The sequence below is a fragment of the Anopheles funestus genome, chromosome 2RL, assembly GCF_943734845.2.
Source record: "Anopheles funestus chromosome 2RL, idAnoFuneDA-416_04, whole genome shotgun sequence".
NCBI lineage: Eukaryota > Metazoa > Arthropoda > Insecta > Diptera > Culicidae > Anopheles > Anopheles funestus.
In genome coordinates, this window is record NC_064598.1 from 48,102,253 (window position 1) to 48,126,916 (window position 24,664).

The 24,664-nt window shown below is 46.8% G+C and overlaps 6 protein-coding genes across 6 annotated transcripts; 2 read left to right on the forward strand and 4 right to left on the reverse strand.

Moving 5' to 3' along the window:
- Window positions 1-28: 28 nt before the first annotated feature.
- Window positions 29-3,479, forward strand: LOC125760882 (centromere protein J). Its single transcript, XM_049421452.1, has 2 exons — window positions 29-3,049; window positions 3,121-3,479. The coding sequence occupies exons 1-2, from the start codon at window positions 240-242 to the stop codon at window positions 3,467-3,469; spliced, it is 3,159 nt and encodes a 1,052-aa protein (XP_049277409.1). The 5' UTR covers window positions 29-239; the 3' UTR covers window positions 3,470-3,479.
- A 12-nt stretch (window positions 3,480-3,491) lies between these two features.
- LOC125760917 (39S ribosomal protein L44, mitochondrial) lies at window positions 3,492-4,785 on the reverse strand. Its single transcript, XM_049421514.1, has one exon. The coding sequence runs from the start codon at window positions 4,653-4,655 to the stop codon at window positions 3,669-3,671; it is 987 nt and encodes a 328-aa protein (XP_049277471.1). The 5' UTR covers window positions 4,656-4,785; the 3' UTR covers window positions 3,492-3,668.
- A 477-nt stretch (window positions 4,786-5,262) lies between these two features.
- LOC125760874 (fatty acid synthase) lies at window positions 5,263-13,477 on the reverse strand. Its single transcript, XM_049421421.1, has 5 exons — window positions 12,756-13,477; window positions 10,420-12,626; window positions 7,776-10,353; window positions 7,335-7,684; window positions 5,263-7,262 (listed from the first exon to the last, which is right to left on the reverse strand). The coding sequence occupies exons 1-5, from the start codon at window positions 13,020-13,022 to the stop codon at window positions 5,504-5,506; spliced, it is 7,161 nt and encodes a 2,386-aa protein (XP_049277378.1). The 5' UTR covers window positions 13,023-13,477; the 3' UTR covers window positions 5,263-5,503.
- LOC125760901 (DET1 homolog) lies at window positions 13,133-16,842 on the reverse strand. The gene has a single exon (XM_049421488.1). It carries the CDS (start codon window positions 16,606-16,608, stop codon window positions 14,869-14,871), a length of 1,740 nt encoding a protein of 579 aa, XP_049277445.1. The 5' UTR covers window positions 16,609-16,842; the 3' UTR covers window positions 13,133-14,868.
- A 41-nt stretch (window positions 16,843-16,883) lies between these two features.
- On the forward strand, window positions 16,884-20,562 carry LOC125760881 (uncharacterized). The gene is made up of 2 exons (XM_049421451.1): window positions 16,884-17,182; window positions 17,253-20,562. Exons 1-2 carry the CDS (start codon window positions 17,091-17,093, stop codon window positions 20,446-20,448), a joined length of 3,288 nt encoding a protein of 1,095 aa, XP_049277408.1. The 5' UTR covers window positions 16,884-17,090; the 3' UTR covers window positions 20,449-20,562.
- Window positions 20,547-24,307, reverse strand: LOC125760929 (GTP-binding protein Rheb homolog). Its single transcript, XM_049421534.1, has 5 exons — window positions 23,617-24,307; window positions 23,083-23,154; window positions 22,798-23,005; window positions 22,589-22,718; window positions 20,547-22,520 (listed from the first exon to the last, which is right to left on the reverse strand). The coding sequence occupies exons 1-5, from the start codon at window positions 23,663-23,665 to the stop codon at window positions 22,431-22,433; spliced, it is 549 nt and encodes a 182-aa protein (XP_049277491.1). The 5' UTR covers window positions 23,666-24,307; the 3' UTR covers window positions 20,547-22,430.
- Window positions 24,308-24,664: the final 357 nt, after the last annotated feature.

Genomic DNA, 24,664 nt, shown 5'->3' on the forward strand with positions numbered 1-24,664 from the left:
ACGGAAGCAATGCGGATTGCGTCAAAGTGCGTTTTAATTTCAAAACATGATGTTTACCTTGCAACAGTTTGGCGCACTCCCATGGCAACTGACGTATTGTAGTTTGGATTTGCGGAAAGTACAACGGCATTCGGTTACAGTTTTCTGTGCAATATAGATAAAGTTTTATTATGTGTGATAGTTTTATGTGTCCCCAGTGACTGTATTCATAGTGTGTATCGCGCAATTTTATATTTGCAATGGCGGAATCACCACGCAGCATTCTCGTGCGGCTGAAGCAGTTGAAACATTGGCAGGAGGAGCAACAGCGCGTCCTGCTAGAGAAGCATCTCGCCCAACAACAGCTACTGGAACGCGAGCAACAAAAAATGTATAAAGTATTGGGATTACGGCGGCAGACGAACGTTGATGGCAGTGAGCAATCATACGAAGATAGTGCCAGCGAACCCGAATACGAAGAGACCAATTTGCAGACTCAACTCGCTGCGGAACGTGTGCAGCAAAGCACCAGTAAAAATGATTCCACCATGTTTGACTCTGACGCCGAGCAGCCAACGGCCGAGCAGGAGCAAGCCTTGCAAAGGACGAAAAATGTCCCCAAGAAGCGTTTTTTGAAGCGTGGTGAAGGATTACGTTCTAGGTTTAAAGTAGATCCTGATAAATTTAAGCTAGAAAATTTACCTAAATACAAATTTGCTAATCATAACAGAGAGCGAAACAGTCGCAAAAAGGGGACCAAACAGGAACAGGTGGAACAAGGTGGAAGCTTGGAGGTTCCGAAGGCATCGCGTGTTTCAAACAATAAACCAGAAAAGGTGAACCCGAAGCAAACACTTAACGAAAGGAAAGGACGCCCTAAAAGTGACCAAGGTATTGTGTTAGATGTAAATCGTGTGCAGGAGAAAAAGCTTGATACTAGACGGCGCATCGGTGGATCGTTTCCGTTGCTCAGCGTGGATGTAACTAATGATGTGCCGGATAAGCCCGGCGACCAGGTGTTGGGTAATATTGCTAAAAGTTTAAAAATTACAGACGTTGAAAATATGGTGCAAAAACCACCCGTTATGCCGGATGTCCCATGGAAACAAAGACTTGACCCACCCGCGGTTCCTACGAGGATATCGAAAGAGCAACGTGATTTAAACTTTTTTGAGCAGCTCGAAAAGAAGGTGATTGGTAAGAGTTTCAATTCTAATGCGAGTAGCATTTTGCGATTTATAGCGGGCAACGAATCAACTGTAAACGATGATACACTGACAAATGACGCTACTATTGCAAGTGAACGGTTAGAAACGGATCCTTTAATACGACAGGAGGAGATAGCTTTGAAGGACAGACTTTTAGCACCACCGCCATCCAGAGCCGTTTTGAATGATCATGATTTGGCCGGCAGTAGCGAGGATGACAGCGACGAGGAGCAAGGACACGTGCGCTTTATTGATGACGAACAATCTTCCGAGTCTAGTGGAGAAGATGAGTCAGATGTAACAAACCATGAGACTTACCACCACATGCAGGGTATAGCGTCTAACAAAATGTCCACACCGAATGATAAAATTATCGTACGTCCTCAATCGCTCGAAGCAACAGGTCAAACCAGCGAGGGAAGTGACGAAGAAGAGTCGAAAGAATGCGCTGACGAAGATGGCACAGTAGACAGTGCCAACGGACAGTCGGAGACTGAAGACACACCGGTGGCCTTTCCCATCGGCGATGAGACACTTCGCAGTGAGATACTTGCGAAAAGTGAACTGCTCAAGGAAAGGCTGATGGAGCTGGAGCGTGAAATAGATAATTACCGGCGTGAAAATGCGGAACTGATACAGGCAAAACAGGAACATGAACTTGAGCGGTTGAAACTGCAACAAGATAGGGAAGAGATGGAGGAACACATGAATGACGAACGCATCAAAATGGAGGTTTATTTCCACGACGAGCGGATGAAAATCGAAACGGAACGCAAGCAGGCACTTCGAGAAGCGCAGAAACCGAACAAAAAGGACAAAGAAGAAATCCTTCGTCTGAACGAGGAGCTGGCTGAGGTGCGCAAACAGCACAAAGAGCGGGAAGCTAAGCATAGTGCGTCCTTGGCTCGGTTTAGGTCGCAGTTAAAAACAGCTGAAAAGGAGGTTCAGGAGATACGGCTTGAGCTTGAGGTAACGAAGAAAGATAACCGACGGTTAGAGACAGAAAACACACGATTGAAACGCCAAAATAATAGCCGCATGCTGGTGGAAATTAATCGCAACATTGCAAAACTTGCAACCGGAAGTACTGAGACTGTTGAACAAAGCAAAAAGGGCACTCAAAGTACAAACCGACAAAAACCGCACCAGATTATGCAGCCGAAGGAACGAAAGGTGCCAGCACAGGTGACGAGGGTGAAAGTTACGAATCATCAGCTGGTGGTGCGCGGAAAAACAACATCCTCGCGGCCGAAATCCTTACCGATTCATGTAGATAATTTTACCTCAGAAACAGACGAGAATGAGGAAAATGGTTTTCATCGTAATAATGGTTCCTCCGATGAAGAGCTCAGTTCCCCCATAAATGGAAATAAGGATAGTGAAGAGGATAATGATGAAGATGACGATGAAGACGACGACGAGGATGATGGTCTTGGCGAAAATTCTAGCTCCGCACAGGAAGGACCGTCATCGTACTTCCCGAAAAATCCTGCCGTTCGCAAAACACTCTTCAACGCGGTAAACGTTGACGAAGATAAGAAAGCGCCACCACGGCAAGGATTGGTGCGCAAAGAGAATCCGGCAACGAAATGTGATCTACTCGATCGCACGCCAGAAGCGGCAGAGTTAATTAAGAGCATGAAGCGAGAAATAGTGAATGCGGATGGCAGTCGCGACATTTGGTATCCGAATGGGAACCTGAAGAAAATATCACCCGATGGAATGATCATACGGATGCTGTACTTTAACAAAGATATTAAGGAAACAAATATGACCGAGGGCACAACTAAGTACTACTACTTCGAGACCAATACCTGGCACACGACCTATCTGGATGGGTTGGAAATATTGGAATTTCCTGAGTAAGTTTTCCTACTTACAATGGGTGGAATGTGTTTTGTCTAATTCTATTTTTATTTTTATCCATTTCTAGTGGCCAAACGGAACACCGTTTCAAAGATGGATCGACAGAGGTGCACTTTCCGAATGGGTCGATACGCACCACCAATCCGAACAGTGCCGACATAGCCGAAGAGTGGAAGTATCCGGATGGCACTACGGTGATTATTAGAAAGAACGACGACAAGGAGATCAATTTGCCTAATGGACAGCTTGAGATACACACTAAGGCGCACAAGCGACGCATTTATCCAGACGGGACGGTCAAGTTCGTTTATCCCGATGGCAGCCAAGAATCACGATACTCGAACGGTCGGGTTCGGTTGAAGGATAAAGAGGGCCGTCTTTTATCGGACACCGGTGGTGGAGCAGGAGCAACATGATGATACAGTGACAAATAAGTCATTCAATGATAGGTACCGAACCCCCGCCGCTGGATGGTAGGTGGTCGGACTTGATAGGACTAATTTATTTGTTAGTTTCCAGTGTTGCCTAATTGTTTTGTACAATAAATTATTTCACTCCGCTGAACACTGGAAAACGCGTGGCGCCTCAGGAACTCGGAGACATAATTCAATTGTATTATTGTCTGGTTTTAACCTTACTGCTGCTATGCTGTGCCATATGACGCGCACAATCCTTCAATGTTAGCCGGAAATCGACTGGCTTCATTTCTACCTCGGTACCGAACATCTGTCGTAGACAGTCATTCGCTGCTTCTTGAACCGCGGTCCTTTGATTCTCGCCATATCCCGTTCCTAACAGCTTTCGATCGCTGTAAATACCCACATTATACGCAGCCAGGAGTGTGTTTTTCCCAACGTTACCGATAAGACGCGGTTCCGGTTCGGCAAGTCCTCGCTCTTTGCAATATTCCTGCAACGTGCGAAGCGGGTCTGGAATTTGCAGGTACTCGTGCAGATCGCGTTGGTTCAACTGACCGCAAATAAAGTCACGCACGAACAGAAAGCAACGCTCGTCTCCGGAAGAGCGTTGTAGTGCCGCCACGATGGCTTTGAGCGTTGAGGCCAACAGAGCATCCCCGATGGGAAATTCGGCCGCCATTATTATGTCCTTCGTGCCCAGATAGGATGATACGTGTGCGAGCTGTGTATCGCTGGTGAGAGCATCCCGTATGGAAGACACGAAGTGTCGCGGTAAGCGTGGCAGTGCCGTCAGCAGAAATGCCTCTACATGGTTTGCGATCAAACGTTCGCCTTGCGCAATCAACTCCCGGTTATCGTTGACACCGAGCACCGGCTTTTCGATACCGACCGCTGCCTGTTTGCGTGTTTCCTGCTCAATAAACGATTGGTGTGTGAAGGCTTGCTGTAGGACGTTTGGATCGAATGACTCATGCAGCCGTTTGCCGAATGCAAAGATTTCTGCACTATAATTCCAATCCGAATGTGACGAACGGGGTAATTCGGCTTCCGGTCCCATCTTCTCGCGGCGCCGGCGAAGTTCACGCAATGTTGGTGCTACCCACCGGTGAACATCGCGGTTCCGGTTGATTTCTATTCGCTGGGCACCTCGCAACAGAGCACGGGTAACACTGAATAACATCATCGCGAAATAGTTTACTTTTTTCCAGCAGCACCGTTTATTCCGTTGAACCGTTTTACTCTCTAGTTTTCCACAGTCTCTGAATCGCAATGTGTTTTGGTTTGTTGTTTTTCGGCTGTCAATGACAGTTGCATAAGCAAACTGTGGTATACATAGTTGAATCAACTGTGGTATGCCCATTCTCTCAGCATTACCACAGTTGAACGTTACCGTAACGCTGGGAAACGGTTTTTGGCCATAGATGAATCAAATATGGAATGAAAATGAAAATTGCAACAGAAAGCCTGTAGCCGTACAAACAAATGCAATTAAAACAAGTGCAATTAAGTGTGTGGCGTCACGGGTGACGAAAATGTTATGGCACAGAGTAAGTATAAATAAAAATTAGAGATTCCTCGAAAGATGAAACCATTCTAGTAAATAATCGATCTGAAAGTAGAATATTGGAAAACTTGGATTTGCTTTTCATTTTGCTGATCGAGTCTGGCCTTTGATTGGGCTCGCTCCAGTTCACTGAGGACATGTTGTTCTTTATGACCGGGAATTTAGTATTTATTCCTTTATGGTATGATTTCTTTCAAGTTTAAAATAGTAAAGCTACACAGTCCAGTTCAGTTCAGTGTAAAATTTCTAAATGTATGTATTATGATGATGTTTATCGGATTTTAGGTTCCCTAGCTATTGTTTGCACTAACTTTGAACATGTACTCAATGTAAACCCACAATTAACCCTCGCGAAAGCAGAGCAGTTCAACTCGCATCTGAACCGTAGTGTTCCTGATCCTTCAAAACGGCCCCAGTCCCTTAAATTAGCTTGTACGCGCACAACATTCGGCACACTAACTGCGGTCCTACTCCGCGACGGAGTTGCTCTGCAGGTACTTCTGGAAGCAGCGATCCGACTCGAGCACCGGATCGGAATCGGCAATGATTTGTACGAGCTTCGGGTTTTCCAACATCGTGATGTGGTTGCCCTCAACGAATTTGAGGCTTACGTTACCGTCCGTGTATCGAGACAGATCGTAGTCCTCCTCGATGTCGACTACCGACACCTCGGTAGGACGGACGAGCAGAATGGGCGACTGTACCGGTTGGGGATGCTCGATGTCGGTTTCAAGTGCTATTTTAATGCGATTAAACAGTGCCTTCGGCATCATGCGCAAGTACGCCTCGGAGTAGAGATTCTGATCCTTGGAGAGTTCAAGTAGCTTGTCGATACGATCATCGAACGTGGTACAAGACGCAAGCAGTGGCAGTGCGTCCGTGTTCTCCTCCGGGAAGATGGTGTTTACGATGCCCGACGTTAGAACCACCTGTATGCTGTCGTCTGTGTAGTTCTCCGTCATCTGATCGATGGCGAGTTTGCGCAGGAACTTGGGAGCACCATCAATGAGCAAAATCTGGCCACGCATGCCCGTCTCTTCGAGGATACGTGCCAGTTCCAATGTGATGAACGCACCGAACGAATATCCTACCAGATAGAAGTGCTCCGTACCTTTGAACACGTTCTCGATCAGCTCAGGTGCCAGGAAGCGACCGATCTCCTCCACCGTCGTCATGTTGATCGTGTGCGTCAGCTGTGTAATGAAGGTGGGTAGCGACAGTTGGGCGGCAATGTTGTGCCACGCGTTACCTGCGACACCCTCAATGCCCGGGGTAAACAAAACACACGCATTGTACTTCTTCGAGTCATTCTCCGACTGTAGGCGCAGGATCGTGTGCTGACTGTTGAATTCGTCTCCAAGATTGCGGAGCAACATCGCAACGCCAGTTGGTGTTTTTTCGTTGGCGAGCTTAAGCTTGACATTCTCGTCCGCCGCGGCCTTTGCTTCCGTCAGCTCCTGTAGCTTCATGAACGTTAGTGATCGTAGGTCTTGCGGCGTCAAGAACAGTTCGTATTCGCGCTCGAGCGTCTGCTTGATTTCAACCGCCATCAGCGAATCCATACCAAGTTCGGATAGCGTCGTGTCCATCGAGATCGATTTGATATCGCGGATACTCATGATGTTCATGACTGATTCGATAATGTTCTCCTTGCCACTGGTACGGATGCGCTTCTCCGCCACAACCATACTGGCTACGATTGGTTCTGGTGTCGTTAGAAGCGGGTCTAGTTCCTGCAGACAGGAACTGATACGCTGCTGCAGCGTTCCTCCGATTTCCATATCCAGCTTGTCTTCCTGCATGTCGGCTACAAGGCCCACTTCTCCCACGGCACCCCACTGCACGGCCTTCGCTGGAAGACCATCGGCCCAACGACGCTCAATGATGCGCTCCATCACCGAGTTAGCCATACCGTAGTTGCTCTGGCCAGCGTTACCCCGTCCGCAAGATACGCTAGAGAATATGACGAAATACTCCAACTGAGGACAGTTCCGGCGGCACACTTCGTCCAGATACGTGGTGGCGATGGCTTTCGGTGCCATGCACTCACGGAACCGTTCCACTGATTGGTTCTCAAAGATGCCATCCCGAAGCTGCACAGCGAGATTAAAGATACCACCGACTGGTCCGAGTTTGTTAGCGGTGCTGATCAATGCCTCACAACCAGCACGTGTTGCAATATCATCCGTACTGATCACTACTTTCACACCGTATGTCTCCCATATCCTGCAAAGATGCAAAAGATTTTTTAGTCTGACCGTTCCTTATCAAGGGTAGATATAGCTAAGGATAGTTTACTTGATGCGATACAGCTGATAGGGCTTCGAAAGGCCACGGCTAGAGCTGATGACCACTTTACGACAGCCACGAAGCACCAACCAGTCGGCCAACTCCAGACCGAATCCTCCCAATCCTCCGGCGATCACGTATGATCGATCTGGATTGCAATAGACTCGGGGAAGGTAACTTATCGGAACTGAATCCTCTTCGCTAGGTGACTCGCGCACCTTCAGTAGCACCTTGCCGACGTGCTTGCCACTAGCCAAGTAACGGAAAGCTTGCTCAATGTCACCGGCAGGGAATACGTTCGTCTTTAGCGGCACAATCACGCCACTCTTAATGTCCTTATCGAGCATGTTACGAAGAACCTGTTGAACAATGAAAAAATGGCAACAATGGCGATTTGGAATCGTTCTACTCGCATGTTTCAACACCCCACTCGCGGGGGATCTAGCTTACCATTTTCTCCTCTTGCGGTGCTGTGAACAAAAAGTCAACCAACACAGCCGTGAAGGAAAGTGCCCGCAGGAAACGGTTCAGACCGAGCTTCGAATCATTCGCCATGTCGTATTTTCCAATCTCCAGGAACTTGCCGTACTTGCCCAGACAGCGCACAGACGCCTGCAGCTTATCGTCAGCGAGCGAGTTCAGCACGTAGTCCACACCTTGGCCGCTCGTGCGCAACATGATCATCCGCTCGAAGGACGTATCACGCGAGTTGCCGATATTATCCGCCTTCAGCTGTGGGAATGTCTGCAGCAGGAAGTCTTTCTTAGCATCCGTACCGACGGTGGTGAACACTTCGAGGCCATACGCAAGACAGACACGAATAGCCGCTAAACCAATGCCTCCGCTACCGGCATGGATCAAGATCGATTGGCCCTTCTGAATGTGTGCGTTGATGAACAGTGCACAGTAGACGGTTACGTACACGACGGGTACGGTGGCAGCCTCTTCGAGAGACCACTTTTCCGGCACGGTCCAGGTGAGCGTGTCATCACACTCCACATGCGTAGCCATCGCACCGGTCGTTACCATGCCCATGATGCGTCGTCCTGTTTCACTTATGCCAGAGTACTCGAAGCCCAGCTCGCACTGCTGCTCGACACGGGACAGATTTGCAAAGTCCGACGAAAGCTTACCGGTCGCAAACATCACATCGCGGAAATTCAATGAACTGTACATCACCTTCACCAGCTCACCCTTGGGTCGGCCATGGTTAAACGGTCCGCTAAGCCACGTCATCGATGACAAGTCACCCTTGACGAGTGCGTTCGCATAGCAATGATTGCGTCTCGGTTTCGATTCAATCTCCTGGAGGAGCTGTAAATGCCGGAAGCTTCCCCAACGTCCCTTGCGATAAACGTTGATGGCAAGTCCAAGCCTCAGCTGGCTCTTGAATACGGGATTGTCCAAATCGAACGTTGGTGCTGTCGGATCGTCCACAAAGACGCAGCTCACCATGCCGCCGTCCGGTTCCTTGCGAATGCAATTAATCAATCCCACGATGCCAGAATTGATATCGCCTTGCGAAACCGCAATTACCGGTCCGGATTTGATCGCTTCCTTTAACGTTGTGATCCACTCGTACCGATCGTCCATTGGCGGAATGCGCACTATCGTTGGTACTGCCATAAACTTGCGCTTGATGCGCTGCAACAGGACAAGTGTTTCGTGTTCGGGAACGGGAAACACGGCCAACAGCTGGAATCCTGCCGGTGGCACAATACTATCTACCACCAGATTGGCCGCCTCACGGCTCAACACGTAACCGCTCTCGTGTAGGCTTCCCACTGACTCCTCTACAAACTCCGGCCGTCCAAGACAGTTGGTTGAAATGAGGAACAGCGAGTTGGTTTGCGTGGACAGTTTACCATCTTCGACGTGCACACCGCCCAACGATAGCTGCTGTTTGCTGAGGAACATCAAATCCGCCGTTACAAGCGGCAGATCACCAAGAGCATCAGCAAACAGTGGTGTAATTGGAACGCTCTCGCCAAAGTCTACCTCGACCACCTTCACTTTCGGTACGGGAATGTTTTCGAGAGCAAGCTGTACGCAGACACGAATGGCATCAGCCTTTGAGAGTGTCGGGGCAGGCAGATGGGAGACAAACTGATACGACTCCAGCACGGGAATGCCCGGCGGTTTGCGACGTGCCACCGTGCTAGCCTGTAATCCGACGATCTCAATACCGCCACAACGGATTGTGTTGAGAACGCGCGAGTTTTTGAACTCAAACACCTGGCTACCTTCCTCCATCGTGTTGGCGATCGCAAGATGCATACGTGGATCGATGCGCATACGCTCGATGCACGTCGGAATCATCAGCGTGCGCGTGTCCTTGCCGATGATGCAGCACTGCAGCAAACAGTCCAGGAACGATACCCAGTTCAGCTCCCAGTTTATCTTTCCACAGGCACTATCTGCTCGTGCTTCCAATACCGATCGGAAGGCGCCACTGTAATGGTAGCCACGGAGGCGCAACTCTTTGTAGAAGTCTCTCGTCGCCAGCACAGGCATATCGTTTGCTGGTGGGTCGGGTATTTCGGACAGTGTAATGTTCTCTACGTGCCGCACATATCCGGTAACGACGGCTGCCGTACCTTCGGTAATTTCGAATCGACCCGTACCAGGTTGAAGCATCACCGTAAACTCGATCTCCTGATCCTTCGTGATGGAGGTCGCGCGCAGGAACTTTACGTCCTCAAACTCCACCTCCAGATCGAAGTACATGGGACCTTTCACCATGGCCAATGTTTCCCAGGCCAGGTGTAGATAAGCAGTCGCCGGGAATAGTACACGCCCGTCAATCACGTGTCCGGAGATGTAGCTATAATCTTCATCGTTAAGCTTAATCTTAACCCGGCGCTCACCGCTCTTGGTCGACTTTTGCATTTCGAATTTGGTCACAAACCAATCCTCCGAATGGTCCCATCGAATAAGGTGTGAAATCATCGGTGTACCACGTGACACCGGGAACTCTACCGATGGATATAGTCGGGCCGCCGGAATATCTAATCCATTGATGTAGAGTCTGTAAAGAAGAAACGTTTCCATTAGAAGAAAGTATGAAATGCGTGAATTTTGCGCCATTACTTACTTTCCGAGTGCATTAAACATATACTGTACGTTGTCCTTGTTGCCACGCTTGGTCAATCCAATGTGGATGGCGTTTGGCATGGATTTCTTCAGGATCGCCTGCAGCAATCCGTGCGGAGCAATCTCGATCGTCAGGGCATTGTTTGGCAGCAGTGCAGACGTTTCTTCGAACAGTACTGGGCTGAGCAGATTGTTGGTGTGATAGTGTGCCGAGGAGAATTGACTTTCGGACTGATCCCACCGAATCTTGGGAACAGACGAACTCAACCATTTAGATGATCGTTTCTTTGGTTCGGGAATAACCTCGTTCAAGCGTGCCAACAGCCTTGGGCCCATCTCGGCGATGTACTTGCTGTGATAAGGAATGTTCGAGCAGGGGACCTCTTTGGCAAAGATGCCCTTCTCAGTAAGCTGCGCAACGAATGATTCTACATTTTCCTTTGGACCCGAAATCGTACACGAGTCTGGTCCGTTGTGGCAGGCTACCTCAATACCCGGCGGTAGCATTGTGCGTATTTTGCGGAACCCAAGTCCCACCGCTGCCATCGAACCGAAGACGGTCTTCGTCTCCAAACTAGCCATGCCTCGGGAGTATGCGGACAAGATCATCTGCTCCGCAGTAAAGCACCGGTCTGCGTATGCACAACCGAGCTCTCCGACTGAATGTCCAATCACAAAGTCTGGCTCGAGATCAAGCGATCGTAGCACATCCACGATACCGATTTGAACTGCGGCAATACCCACGAACGAGTGCAAAATGTTATCATACTTGCAGCTCTTTGACGTGAGTATTTCGATCAGATTGAGGCCACGCTTTTCCAGCACACGGTGGCAGTGTTCGATCGCCTGCCGGAAGATAGGTATCTCCATTAGCGAGGTGCCCATTTCGCTCCACTGTGAGCCCATGCCACTGAACACCCAAACAAGCGGTCGCTTCAAACCGGTGTAATGCTGAGTATCGCGCCCCAAACAGATTGCATTTTCGGTACCGTCCTTCGCATAAAGGCCATATCCACGGAACACATTGCCTGGAATAGATTCACTCTGGACGTTGTGCAACAGGGCAACGTACTCCGCGTCCAGATGCATATTGCTCATGTCCGTCAAGACTGCGTCAATCGCTTCCTCCGTGCGGCCGGACCAAGTTATCAAACGTGGCAGATTATCTGTCGGAAGGCCATGGTTAACCTTCTCCTTCGTGTTGCCGTACAGCAGAGCGTGCGCATTTGCACCGCCAAACCCGAACGAGTTAACGGCAATGAGTGGACCATCCAGTGGCTGCGTGTCCGCCACTACCTTCAAGCGACCCTCTACCAGCGACGGAATGTCTCGGCGAAGCTCACGGAAGTTAATGTTCGGCGGGATGAGCCGTGTCTCTAGCGCTAAGATACACTTTATAACCGAGCAAATACCGGAGCTTGACTCCGAGTGGCCAATGTTCGATTTGACCGATCCAACGGGCAGTGGCTTCTTACGGCCGCTGCAGAAAATCTTGTCCAATCCAGCACATTCTTCCGGATCACCAACCACCGTACCCGTACTGTGCGCCTCGACGTAATCGACCGTCGAAGGATCGAGCTGGATCTCGTTGTAGAACTCAGACAGTAGTTTGCGCTGCATCACACCCGACGGATAGGTGATGCCTTCCTCCTTAAACCCATCGCAGTTCGTCTTCGAGTAGACCACGTTAGCGTACACACGCTTTGCGTCTTTTGCCTTCTGCAGGTACATCACACAGACGGCTTCCGAGCGCGTATATCCCGAGGCATCCTTATCAAACGGACGACAGTATCCATCAGCTGCTAGTACACCGAGTCGAGCGAACTGCAACGTTACATAGGGGTGCAACAGCAAGTTCGAACCACCGACGATCGCGGCATCGCATTCCCCATTTCGGATAGCATTGAAGGCACAGTCGAGCGCATACATCGAACTGCTGCAAGCGGTATCGAGCAGGAAGGAGGGCCCATTTAAACCCATCGTATATGAGATACGATTAGCCATCATGGCACGCGAACAGCCCGTAATACCAAATCCACCTGATGAGATCTTCTCGTAGAACCAGGTTTTTTCCGACTCGGCAAAGCAAGCTCCAACGAACACACCGGTGCGGGAACCGCGAAGAGACTTCGGATTAACACCCGCATCGATGGCCGCTTCGTACGCATGCTCCACTAAAATGCGACATTGCGGATCCATTGTGTGTGCCTGTTAGTGAACGAATGGAAGATCAAGAGATAAATCAGTAACAAATTTCGAGCTATAGCCGGTAGCATTATGTTGATCATGTTTCTAAAAAAAATAATCACATTATGTTGAGTCAGTTTTTGGTATTACCTGCTTGAAGTGCACACCGAAGAAAGTGGCGTCGAACTTTTCAAGATTGTTCACCTTTCCCATACGGCGCGGAATTTCAACGTTACTATGACGCCAGCGCGTTTCCAGATCGTCAACCATGTCGATCTTGTTGAACAGATTGTAACCGTACTCCTTGACACTGTTCGAGTTGGGAAACCGACCAGCAATGCCAGAAATGACGATCTCATCCCCAGGACAAGGGGGTTTGGCGCGGAACGCCAGCGCATCCGTGTCCTTTGATTCCATTTCGATTAACGGAACGTTTGATTTGTTGCAATAAACCTTTACTGATAGTTCAAGCTGCACGCCACGATTTCCTTTACACTCTTCGCTTCACACTTTAATGGAGCTGGGATCGTATTGACTGCCACGTGGTATAAAAATTGTTTCCTTCTACGTATGTCTTTCGTTACACGTGGGTCTTTTGTCACTTTAATTCTTTAAACGCGCGCTTGGTTCACTTTATGCACTCACACGCTCCCGAACCGATAACGTGCCGTTTCGCCGAAAAGGTTTGGGCTCGGCGAGCAAACGCACTGTAGCAGGATCGATTCGTTCGGAACGCCAATAAGCACCACCAAATGATACACCACCGAAATTTATCGATCAGCAATATGCAGCACACAACATCCAGATGAAACGCACCACGCAACGAACAAACACCATCCAAACTGGCAGGCCACGGAGCTGCAAGTGAACGGCCGTTCCAGGGTTGGGCGGTTGTTTTATACCTCCGTCCTTCGGGCACGGGAACATCCAGAAAACCGTTCGATAAGGTAAGGGATATGGACAATTAAGAGACACACAAGCAGAAAAGTGGAAAGGTTTTCGTGAACCGTCATTTGCAATTCCGCATTTGATTAAAACCTTCCACCATTTCATTAACCACGGTGACCGCTACCATTGCAATAGAAGCGGGTTCTCTTGGCCCTGCTTTAACGTCCCCGTGGGAAGGAATTTGTCGTACGTTTGTTTTGATCATGAGGTTTGTGGGGCGGTGTACTTTCCTTTAAACGTTATGTTGGTTTAAAGTACTGGCTAGTGATGGTTCATTCTAGTAGCATGATAGCATAGTTTAAACATAAATACATAGAAGTGTGCTTTTTTAGGATAATACTCGATTTCATTTCAAATTTGAACTCAACTTGTTCTGACTGCTACATATCACAAGCTCATGCGATACTTTTTTTTATTTCAATAGACATTAAAAGTAACTGACGAAGTGAAAAACTAAGAAACTCATGTAGAAAGTAAACCAGGTAAACCCCGGTTCTGAAGTGGAAGCGAACAGATTTACATAAAACACGTGATAATAATCAATCGGAGGGGCAGGGCTTACCTTAAAAAACTCCCCTCGCAACCAATGCACACCATATCGGTTGAACAGTTTTATACCTTCTGTAACCCATTGACACTGACCTTTAAAAGCGGACAGCGCGTCGTTTTGCTACAGAGACGCCGAGACAGGGATGGTAAACAATTTTGAGGTGAACAATTGTCTTGACGAGGTAGCTAACAATTTGAAATATAAATCCTAATAGGTATGGTCTGACCCAAGCCTTATCTTGTACGGGACGTGTAGCATCCTTTAACTGATGTGTACGAAGTAAGGTTAGCTATGCGCAGTACCACCTTTAGGCCTATGGCGATCCCATCGAAAAAGCCTGCCTCAAAAATTTCCCCGTACACCATGTTTAACCCCAGCGGCAGCACAACTTATCATAGGTCAATGTTCCGTTGGTGTAAGATATTTTTTGTTTTAAATTCGATTACACGTATGCGTTGCTTGCCCGTGTCACTAATCTATTTGCATAAAGCTTTCGGCAGTGATCGTATCGTTAAACTGAATGTCGTCAGATTGACGCCAATACGGAAGGAGGCGCCAAAACAATGCATATGGTTTCGTTGCGTAATTCCTGCGCGAATGAACTCTTTTAGTGCGGTAAACGGTGGTATGAGAATGATGTTCGGAGAGGGCTTTTAACCATACAAAAATGAGCCATTTGTTTATCCTTGTTGATAGAAAATGTGTGAATTCGAATTTATTCTCTTTAAAGTGGTAAATTCTTGTCGCTACAATTAGTTCCCTTCGTTACGTTTTTGGTAGCCACACGTCCATTCGTTTGGTGCTGGGTACATGCCTTAAATGGAAGTTTGCTATGTAGTCTGTGTTGATACGCTGCACACTGATCGCGAATGGTTCCGTTGGATGGAAAATAAACGCCACCAACCGTCGTAGGCCCGGATGGGGAGTAATCTGGTGGCCCATGCCAGCATAGATACGAAACTTGAGCAAACCAGAATCACGCGCATAAAACCGGATCGGAAATTCGGCGCATGCTTTCGGCCGTTCCATTGCCGATACCCACTTGTCGTCGTAGCTGAACAGTCCCAAATCCAAGTACGGGGAGCTCGTGTAACTTTGCGCACTGATCGGTAACTGGGCAAGTATGCGTTTCGTTGCTTCCACCTCACTTCCACCACGTGCTCCAATGATTGTCTGCTTAAAGCGCGTATGTAGCAACCGGCTGTAGAGATTATTGCTTGGTGAGCAGGTAAACGGCGTCCGGTGGTTGTGTGAAGCATTCCGAAAGCTGTCACAAAAGTTTTCGTACAGATCGAGCAGTTGCGTCGATTGATTACTGTACACGGAGATGATCTGCATATCCCAGATGTGGTACACCACAAACATAGAGTACTGGCTGTTTGGTTCGTGTGCTTTCAGCGTGACGACGTCTTCATGCGCATACTTGATCAGCAGTAGATCATCATCTAGCAGCTGCATTTTCCACATGCGCAAATCCTTGTACTCATCGAACCGGCGGTAAAACTTCCGCAACGCTAGCGGATCCTCGCCACGGTCTACCTGTGCTTTGGCCTGACGAAACAGAAACACAAGTATGCGGTGCTTTAGACTGTTAATCGTCGGTTCGCGAAAGGCGCGTGGCGGAGGTGCAAAGCCCCGTTCCGTCGTGAATGCACTCGTATAATATCGCTCGTCCTCGCCGCTGCAGAATCGTCCAATCGTGCGCTCCGGAAAGAATGTACCATCGGCGATCGAGAAGATGTACATCGACTGATGGTGGATGGATAGGATCGCGAGCGTACTGTTGTACAGATAGACGCCCTGATTGTGCGACAAAATGATCTTGTCCACGCGAAAGTCCCTGGAGTGAGATATACGCCCGAAGTGTAGATCGATGATGTACAGCGTGTAGTCCTCGAGCGGGCAACCGGCTGTCGGTTTTATCACCTCATTGTTCGTGTAGAGTTCGTAGAAGTTGGGGCGGTTTTCTTCCGGTATGAAGGAAGCAGCTCCCACTATAACGTATCGGCCATCATTCGTGAACAGGCTACACTCCCGATTCAGGTGTTTCTCGTGGTTTTCCAGGTTTACCACATGCTTGAGCTTAAATAGCTGGTCAAATATCTTAGCCCTTATGACGCTACTATATCCAGGTTCATAATCCACCATCAGCTCGGTATCGTCCCAATTGCTAAGCAGTTCTCCGGCCGCCGCACAACCTTGATACTCGTAGATTTCTAATGCCGCCTGATCGGACGAAAACGCTATAAGATACTTTCCGTCCGGACTGAACTTCCGCAGGTAGCATGGAGGTCGCTCTACGTTAACGACGGTTAAATTCGGATATACATTCTGGTATAGTTCCCGGACGGCATGCTTTGGGGTGCGGTGTCGGTAACCCGTTTCCCGATTCCTTAAACGATGCACAATGTTTTGCGACCGTAGCCGGCGAAATCGTATCCGTTCTGTACAGAACGCATCGGGAACGTTATTCTGCTCTTCCGGTTCCACATCGTAGGAGTGCATTTGAACTTTACCCGCACGGTACGGATTGGACTGTGGGCCGACGATGGTATCCAGTTTGAAGCACTGCTAGCTCACAGATTAAGAGCTCCACCCCGGGAGTGCGCTATAATACTCCAATGATTGATTTGTCCGCTTCGTTCAGGTTTAATTTCTTAGCTGTATCTGCAACATTTCTTGAACTCTCGTTTGTTTTTCTGCATTCTTTCGTAGGTACAACGTAAACAACAAAATCATTTCAGTTTGACAACCGCATATGACAGAATGGCAGGCTATGCATTTCACAACAAAAGACGTTTTGGCGCGGCAAGGCAGATGTATTGTGTTTTCTATTTATTGCGTTTTCGAGTTTTATTCCGTTGTTTTTGAGTTCCGTATTTTTGTTACCGTTTGGTAACCCATTAATGTACTACTTTAGTTTATGTGTCTGAGCTTTATTGGCTATTGAATACTGTCCATGCTGGAGCAAAATCGAATCGATCACCATGGAAGCTTATCTCAAACAGTACCACGATCAGGAAATCACCGATCTGCTTAACAATCCGGATGATTTGCTTCATGTGTCCATACATGTAAAGTAAGCTTTATGTGAGAGAACATTTATGAAACTATGAATATGTCCTGAAATCTGCTTCCCTTCACTACAGCTTTACACACCTGCAGCGCAAGCAACCGCAGCTTTTTGCACGTATCTTTCAGGATACGGAAGCGGAACTGGACCGATGGAACGAATGTCTACTTCGTGCCCAAAAGTCTCTCATCGAGGGCAATCTCTTTCTCGAGCCGGGATTTCAAATCAAACAGAACTGTCACGTCCGTTTTGTGAATGTACCGGTGTCCCCGGCCGAACTCCGAAAGACGGCCTACCCGAACAATGATAGCGTTGGTCAGTTTCTGCAAGTAAAGGGTAGTGTAATACGCATGACCTCTAGCCGATTTCTGGAATACAAACGCGAATACGTATGTACGCGCTGCAAGCGTAAGGTACTGATCGAGGCGGAGTACAGCAAATCGTACGTGTTCGAATCACCGGGACCTTGCCCGAGTGCTCGTGAAGCCGGTTGCCGCGGGCAGCTAAACCCGATTTCGGCACAGCCACAGCCTGACCTATGTCGCGACTATCAAGAGATCCGTATTCAGGAAATAATGAGCGAACGCAATGTGCCTGCTTCGTTGGTGGTGACGCTCGAAGATGATCTCGTGGACAGTTGTCAACCGGGTGATTGTGTGACGGTTTGTGGTCGTATAGAGCACCGCTGGAAGCCTCCGGTTGTTGGTCGCCGCACCGAGGTGACCATAGCGATGCGTGCCAATAGCGTTGCTCGGGAGGAAAGCAAAGCAAGCTGGGCCAAAGATTTGCCAGAGTATTTGCTGTGTGTACAAGCCGAGTGGCAGGAGGTGCTTCGTGATATTGGTGAGTTGGCAGCACGTGATCTACTAGTTCAATCGATCGCTCCCGCCATCCGTGGGATGTATCCAGTCAAGCTGGCGATAGCACTAGCATTAGCCTCCTGTACGGAGCGGGTAGTAGATGCAGAGCAACAGACCACAGTGCGGGGACACTCACATCTGCTTTTGGTCGGTGATCCAGGTTTAGCTAAATCGCAACTGCTGAAGTTTGCTTCCGAAATTGCAAGCCGTGCCGTGTACACCACCGGGATGGGCTGTTCGTCAGCAGGACTAACGGCGGCAGCGGTTAAGGATGAAGGAGAATGGCAATTGGAGGCAGGTGCTCTCGTGCTGGCCGATGGTGGTATCTGCTGCATCGATGAGTTCAATCTGATGCGCGAAACAGATAAAGCTTCAATTCACGAAGCAATGGAGCAGCAAACGATCAGCGTGGCAAAAGCGGGCATGGTTTGCAAGCTAAGCACGCGGTGTGTCGTGTTAGCGGCCACCAATCCGAAAAACCTCTACACCATGTCCGACGGTGAGGGTACATCTGCAGCGAACATTGGAATTGGTGGTCCGCTATTGTCCCGCTTTGACATGGTGATGATTCTGAGGGACATCCGTGCTGCTGATTGGGATGCGGACATTGCCAATCATCTACTTGCGCTGGCCCTGCTGAACGAAGATCGTGAATGCTTCGAGGGTGAAGCAAACAGATCGGATCGGATTGCGCACTGGGAATTGGAAAAACTGCAGCTACACTTTGCCGCGATCAAGGACATTCATCCACGCGTGTCTCACGAAGCTAACTTAATCCTCGGTGCATACTACAAAGCATGTCGATCGGATCCATACAGAGACCCCACACGGACGACGGTGCGGTTGCTGGACAGCTTGTTTCGATTGGCCCAAGCACATGCCCGGTTACTATTTCGTAGTGAGGTAACTCCGATCGATGCCATCACGATTATCCAACTGATGGAGGCCAGTTGGGGTTTTGGAAAGATCGGTATACGGACTTACGATCTTATCAAAGCGCAGTTACCACTTGGACCGGAACAGGTTTTCATCGATCGGTTGCTAGATTTGTTAAATTTACATGATTTAGTACAGGATACAGCAACAGTACGGCACATCGATGCGAATATACTGCGGCGCTACCATCGAGAGATGATCGAGAAAAATAAGAGAAAGCAACTGAAGCAGCGCGATATAAATTCGGAAAGCGGACGGAACGGTTTCGATGCAGATGCTGCTAGGACTCAGCAAACAGTTATGTCTACGTTAGCTACGGTTGATGATTTTCAGGAACAGCGAAAAACAGTTGCATCAGATCCTTCTATTTCGAAGTATGCTATTAACGCCAAGGCCAATTTTAAAAAGCTCCGTAAACAAACAGCCGTTACCGACGCGGAAGAAACTAATTCTAGAGGAGCAAAAAAGCGTAAGCGTCCAACAAATGAGCCAGATGAGGATCCTACATTGAAAGCTCCGCTGGATGAAGCAGCAGTTGGAAATTTACTTGGATCATTGAGGAAACATTTTGAAGAATCCGAAACCGACAAACAATCGATGCCATGCACGGAAATGACACAAAGTGTCGGAAAGACGCAAACTCAAAATAGAGACATTTCCTTTAGTGCTCTCTTGGACACTAGTCAGATATTTGAAGACGATGATGACGCTATCGACAACGCAAGTGCCGCATCATCACTCGTATGTGTTCGGGATAGTTCTCCCAAGCAGGTTTCCAGCTTTCTCACGGACAACGGATGGCAGACAAAACAAAATTCGCCTGCTAAAGGACGAAACGCATCATTTAGTGGTCTGTTGGAAGATGGTGCGAACATTAGCAAACTATTGAGCGAAGACATTGATTTCGATGATGAGCCAAACGTGACGTCTGGAAAGAACAACATCATGCAACGAGGTCCATTAGCCGATACAATACCGAACACCAATTTAAACACGGGAGACAGTATCGACGTTATTCGTAACACGAAGACGGATACCGATGTCGAACGTTCCGTGTATCAAATCAATCGTTCGAGTCAACGTAGACAATGCGGTAGTCAGCGTTCAACCACTGGTACACAGGACGCACCCGAACACGATGATACAGATGATTTACTAAATTTTGAAATAGAACCCTCCGGAGAGTTTCCGCTTCTTAATGAGCCTGCTTCTGGTTCTGATGTGTACACACCTTATGTACCAGGACTACGTACTCAGACGCGCCAAAAGCTTCAATGCTTCGAATTCCAACCGAAGCGACCGGATGCTTGTTTGGACGAAGATGACAGTGCCTACGATTCGATGCTACGTGATAAAACAGTACAACCGCAAGGACATGTTACTAATCGGCAGAGAACTACTACTGTTGCTGTATCCCAGTACAGCGGTCTAGCCGATGAAGACATTGAGTTAAACTTATCCGATATTGAGTTGTAATGGAAGCTTTTAGTGTTAGCGATTGCTGGAAAGGGCTGTGATATTTATTTCTGCGTTTGTTTTCGTCTGCACGCGTTTCAGTTGTATACATAATCGTGTTCTTTTAGAATATAATTTGTCATTCTATTGCAATTTTCTATATACCCTTTGTTCTATCATTTTATCCTTAGTATCTGTACGTCGATTCGCTACTATCGGAGGATGTCGAAGATCGAGATAGTAAATCCATTAAATTAACTTTTCTCTTGATAATTTTTGTGTTTGAGTTTTGAGTAAAAGAATGGTGTATTTGTTAACAAAACAAAAAAATATAAAGGAATTTAGTAAAACAAAATATGCTTTTTTTCGTAATGAAACAGCAAGCAGAATGGTGTGTTTAGCTTCTATACTCGGGAATTGCTATAACCTTGTTACTGTACACAATTTTCCACCATTCTGCTTCGCTCCGCTGCCTTGTAAATCACTGTTAAAACTTCACCACACTATCATCCGGTCTCTTTAAGATTCAGTCATTCAGCAAGTGTTCCTGATGGGTCGTTGCGTCTTTTTATTACACACCGTTTAACTCTTCTATGCATTTCACGCAACGTCTCGCGGAGGTTTAGTTTTTCCTAAATGTACCCCCTGCTCGTGAAATATCTTCATTCATACATCAGATTTTTCCTCACCAGATCGACCATATTACTTGCTCATTCAAATCGGTCGGTAAAATAGTAAATTGAACACATCGTTTCTAACAACTTCCGGTTAATCCAGTGTGTCTTAATTCTGTTAATCGTTTAATCGATAATATTTTACAGAATCTGCATGAGCATTGTAGCATACAACGAAGTACAAATGAAAAAAGGAATAACAGCACTTTTTGCTGATACTTAAAATCAGCGCAGCCCGAACATGATGCAAATTGATCTCCTGTATAAGTGTATATCTAATGGTGTATATGAGTTTTGATGGAAAAATACATATTTTGAAGATTTTAAACCTGCAATGTTCACAAATTACTTCAAACAACCATTTCCAAACTCTCCTACTACTGCCAAAGTTGAAGACTAAATTCCCTTATCAAAAAACAAAATAATTTTGAAAAAATGATAAAAATATATTCTGCCTCTGGTATCTATCACCAGAACCGAGGCGCTCACGAATAAAATTGGTAGAAAAGTTGATGGGTAAAAGACGAATTTAAAGGTAAGAAAGTAATCAATTTCAGCAATGCCAATGTCCGATCGCTGAACATTGCAATATTGCCTCCATACTGAAACACACAAATGACTCCTGATAGAAAATTTCATCTATATGCTTTAAATTTGGGATGGTTTTCCTATTGATCATCCAATCAGAAACCGGCTTCTTTTTCATTGTTTTTCTGCTTAATCTTGTCATAACCCTCGTGTCAGCTGAAACATGATCGAACTACGCTATCAACCAATCGAGTAATTATTTGTTTACAGTTTAATGAACGACAATGAATGTACTGAACGTTGGAAATTAGATTTCGTGCTACAAGATGCTAAATCCGGAGGCCAATTGCCCTGCTGCTTCACTGATTGAGTGATTCACTTACACCTTACGGAAACTGCATACGTTGCATTTCCAAGATGTGGTTTCACTAACTATAGCTTGAGTAAAGGAGGACTTTCAATCAAATCTGTGCGTTTCATAGGTTTTGGTTTTTCGTATTTAATTTTAAATTCTGCTCTATGCTTTTCTTCATGTGTTGTTGCATGTTGAAAAATCGGAAACATACATAAGTCGAAATAATTTTCCCTTTTACCACTGCGCATGATTGATTCCGTAATGTGCTAAATTAAAACAAACAAACTTGCTTTCGCCGAGAGACCATTTGCCGACGTTACACGCTTGCACTAATGGTACTTTACGCCTTACACTTAAGTTGTAGACAGGGGGTAAGTTCGAAACGATTGCGCTGACGTCTCCGTACCACCGTAGTATGGACAATTCCTGACAATCTATTGAGTTGTTCAGGAAATAGTACAGCTACTCTTTTCACTCGTGTTTCCATTATCACGCTCTATCTGTGCAATCAGCAGCGAAAATACATCGTTTACGGACTGTAACAAGGGTAGAAGTACTTGTATTTGCTGGAAGAATTAGGAAGAAGCTTCTTAGCTTTGCTTACCTCATTCTGCTTGGCGGATGTTTCCAAAAACTGTGCCTTCCACGAATCAGCCAACTTTCGCCCTTCTTCCGTAGGCACAGCACGCTCCTGATGCAAATCAGTTTTGTTGCCTACCAATACAACGGGTACACTGCAAACATATTTAGGGGCAAATTGTTATTTCATTAGTAAGGGCACGTTTCTTCTCCTGCCGGCCGTTTTTAACGCACTATGCTTTTCCCATCATGTCGAGTAGCTTTTCGTAGATGATCTTTATCACTTCGAACGATCGTTGGCTGGTGATCGAATAGACTAACACATAACCGTGGAAATCCATACTGTACTGCGCGGGAAAAATGCTATATTCGTCCTGTCCAGCCGTATCAACCAATCGGATCTCATAGTCTGTCTGATGTATGCGGGTCTTTTTCGTAAATGCTGGAAGAAAACAGCAGAATGAAAAGTATCGAATTTGACATAAAAGCTGGAAAAAAGAATGAATTGTAAAAACTTACTATTTTCAATAGTAGGATCGTACGAATCAACAAACTGGCCTTCCACGAATTGTATACTGAGGGAAGATTTCCCTGTAAGGAATAGATTTAAAAAAAACGTGATCATGAAAGCATCAATCCGCGACGATGATTCATTTTCCTAAGGATACCAAATGTAGGTAATTAGATCGGCTGCTACTTTCATTGATAAATGTCACGCTCGCGATGACGCACTCACACAAACGCTCTCATTGGCGACAGAAAACCGGCGCTAGTGCAAGGCGCTCGGGAACCTAATTACGGCATTGTTTTGAATGCGTGACCATAACTTCCGCCTTACCAATTCGGATCCCCCGCAGGTATTCCAGGGGAGATTTGTATGTTTCGAGGAACAGTGTACCATTGCAAGGATTTACAAGTATCATCGACAGCCGCATTAGGAATGGGTTTCTTTGTGTGAATGTTTCATATCATAAGCAGTATCCGAGATTCATGGCGCTTTCACTTGCCTGTATATTAAGACAAAATTGTTATTAGATTCAGCTAATTACCCACCTACAGAACGGTAGCCCATCATGGCCACATTTCGCTGCTTGTACGTCATAATGGCTAAGTTTCCGGTCGATTGTGCTGCTCTTTGATCCGATATTCCTTTGTGCACCACCCACTCTCATAAACACGGGACGGTACCTTTTCCGTCGTTACTTTATCCGATAGAGCTTTTGACCGTGAAACCCGTTGTCTCCACAGTCTACTTAAAACATGCAACGCAATAATCGGAACAGGAAGAAGTTCAGCAACAGCTCCGAATTGGTTAGCGGGATAACGCACTATAGAAAAGCTAACCCTTATTACACCACGAATCCCTCGAAGAACCCTATGTCCTTTATGCGACGAATGGACCAATAGTGGGGATGGGCAATATATACGATCAGGTACGAGTTTTTTTCTTTTCACGACACCCACAGCTTCACCACCTTTGATCCTCTATAGCAATCACAATATCAAACCAACGCAGGAACCTCCCAGCTGATTTGCTGGCTTTTCGATAAGCAGGCACGGATGTAGTATCAAATCGAGGCACGAACACGACCGACGACCGCGACGATGATGCTTCTGCGCGTGTTGTTCTTTTTTTTTGTGTTCCAAATGACCAAAATTATTCGCTGAAGATGGCTGATTTATCAGTCACAGCAAGCAATTCGAAGTACGACGGATTTTGTATTGAATCGTGGTATGTGTGAGTGAGTGCGGGTGCGTGTTTTGATACCAGTGTTGCCATCTAGATTGCTGGTTTTGCATAATTGCTGTCAAAAAATATTTTTTAAAATTCAAACTGCAAACATTTTCTTTGATGTGAATTTGTGTTGTACACAAGAAGAAACCAAATTACAGCACTTTGATACTAATTGCTTCTAATTACAATCCTTGTTACATACAATGAATGGAGAAATCTAGTCAAATCAATGATATTAAAATGTAATACTGGCATGCTAATTACGCAATTAATTAGCCAGTCGGTTGATGGTCATGAACAGTTCAATAGAAATGAAAAAATGAAAAAATAAAATGCCCAAAAGCAACAAACTTTGAAAAAAAAAAA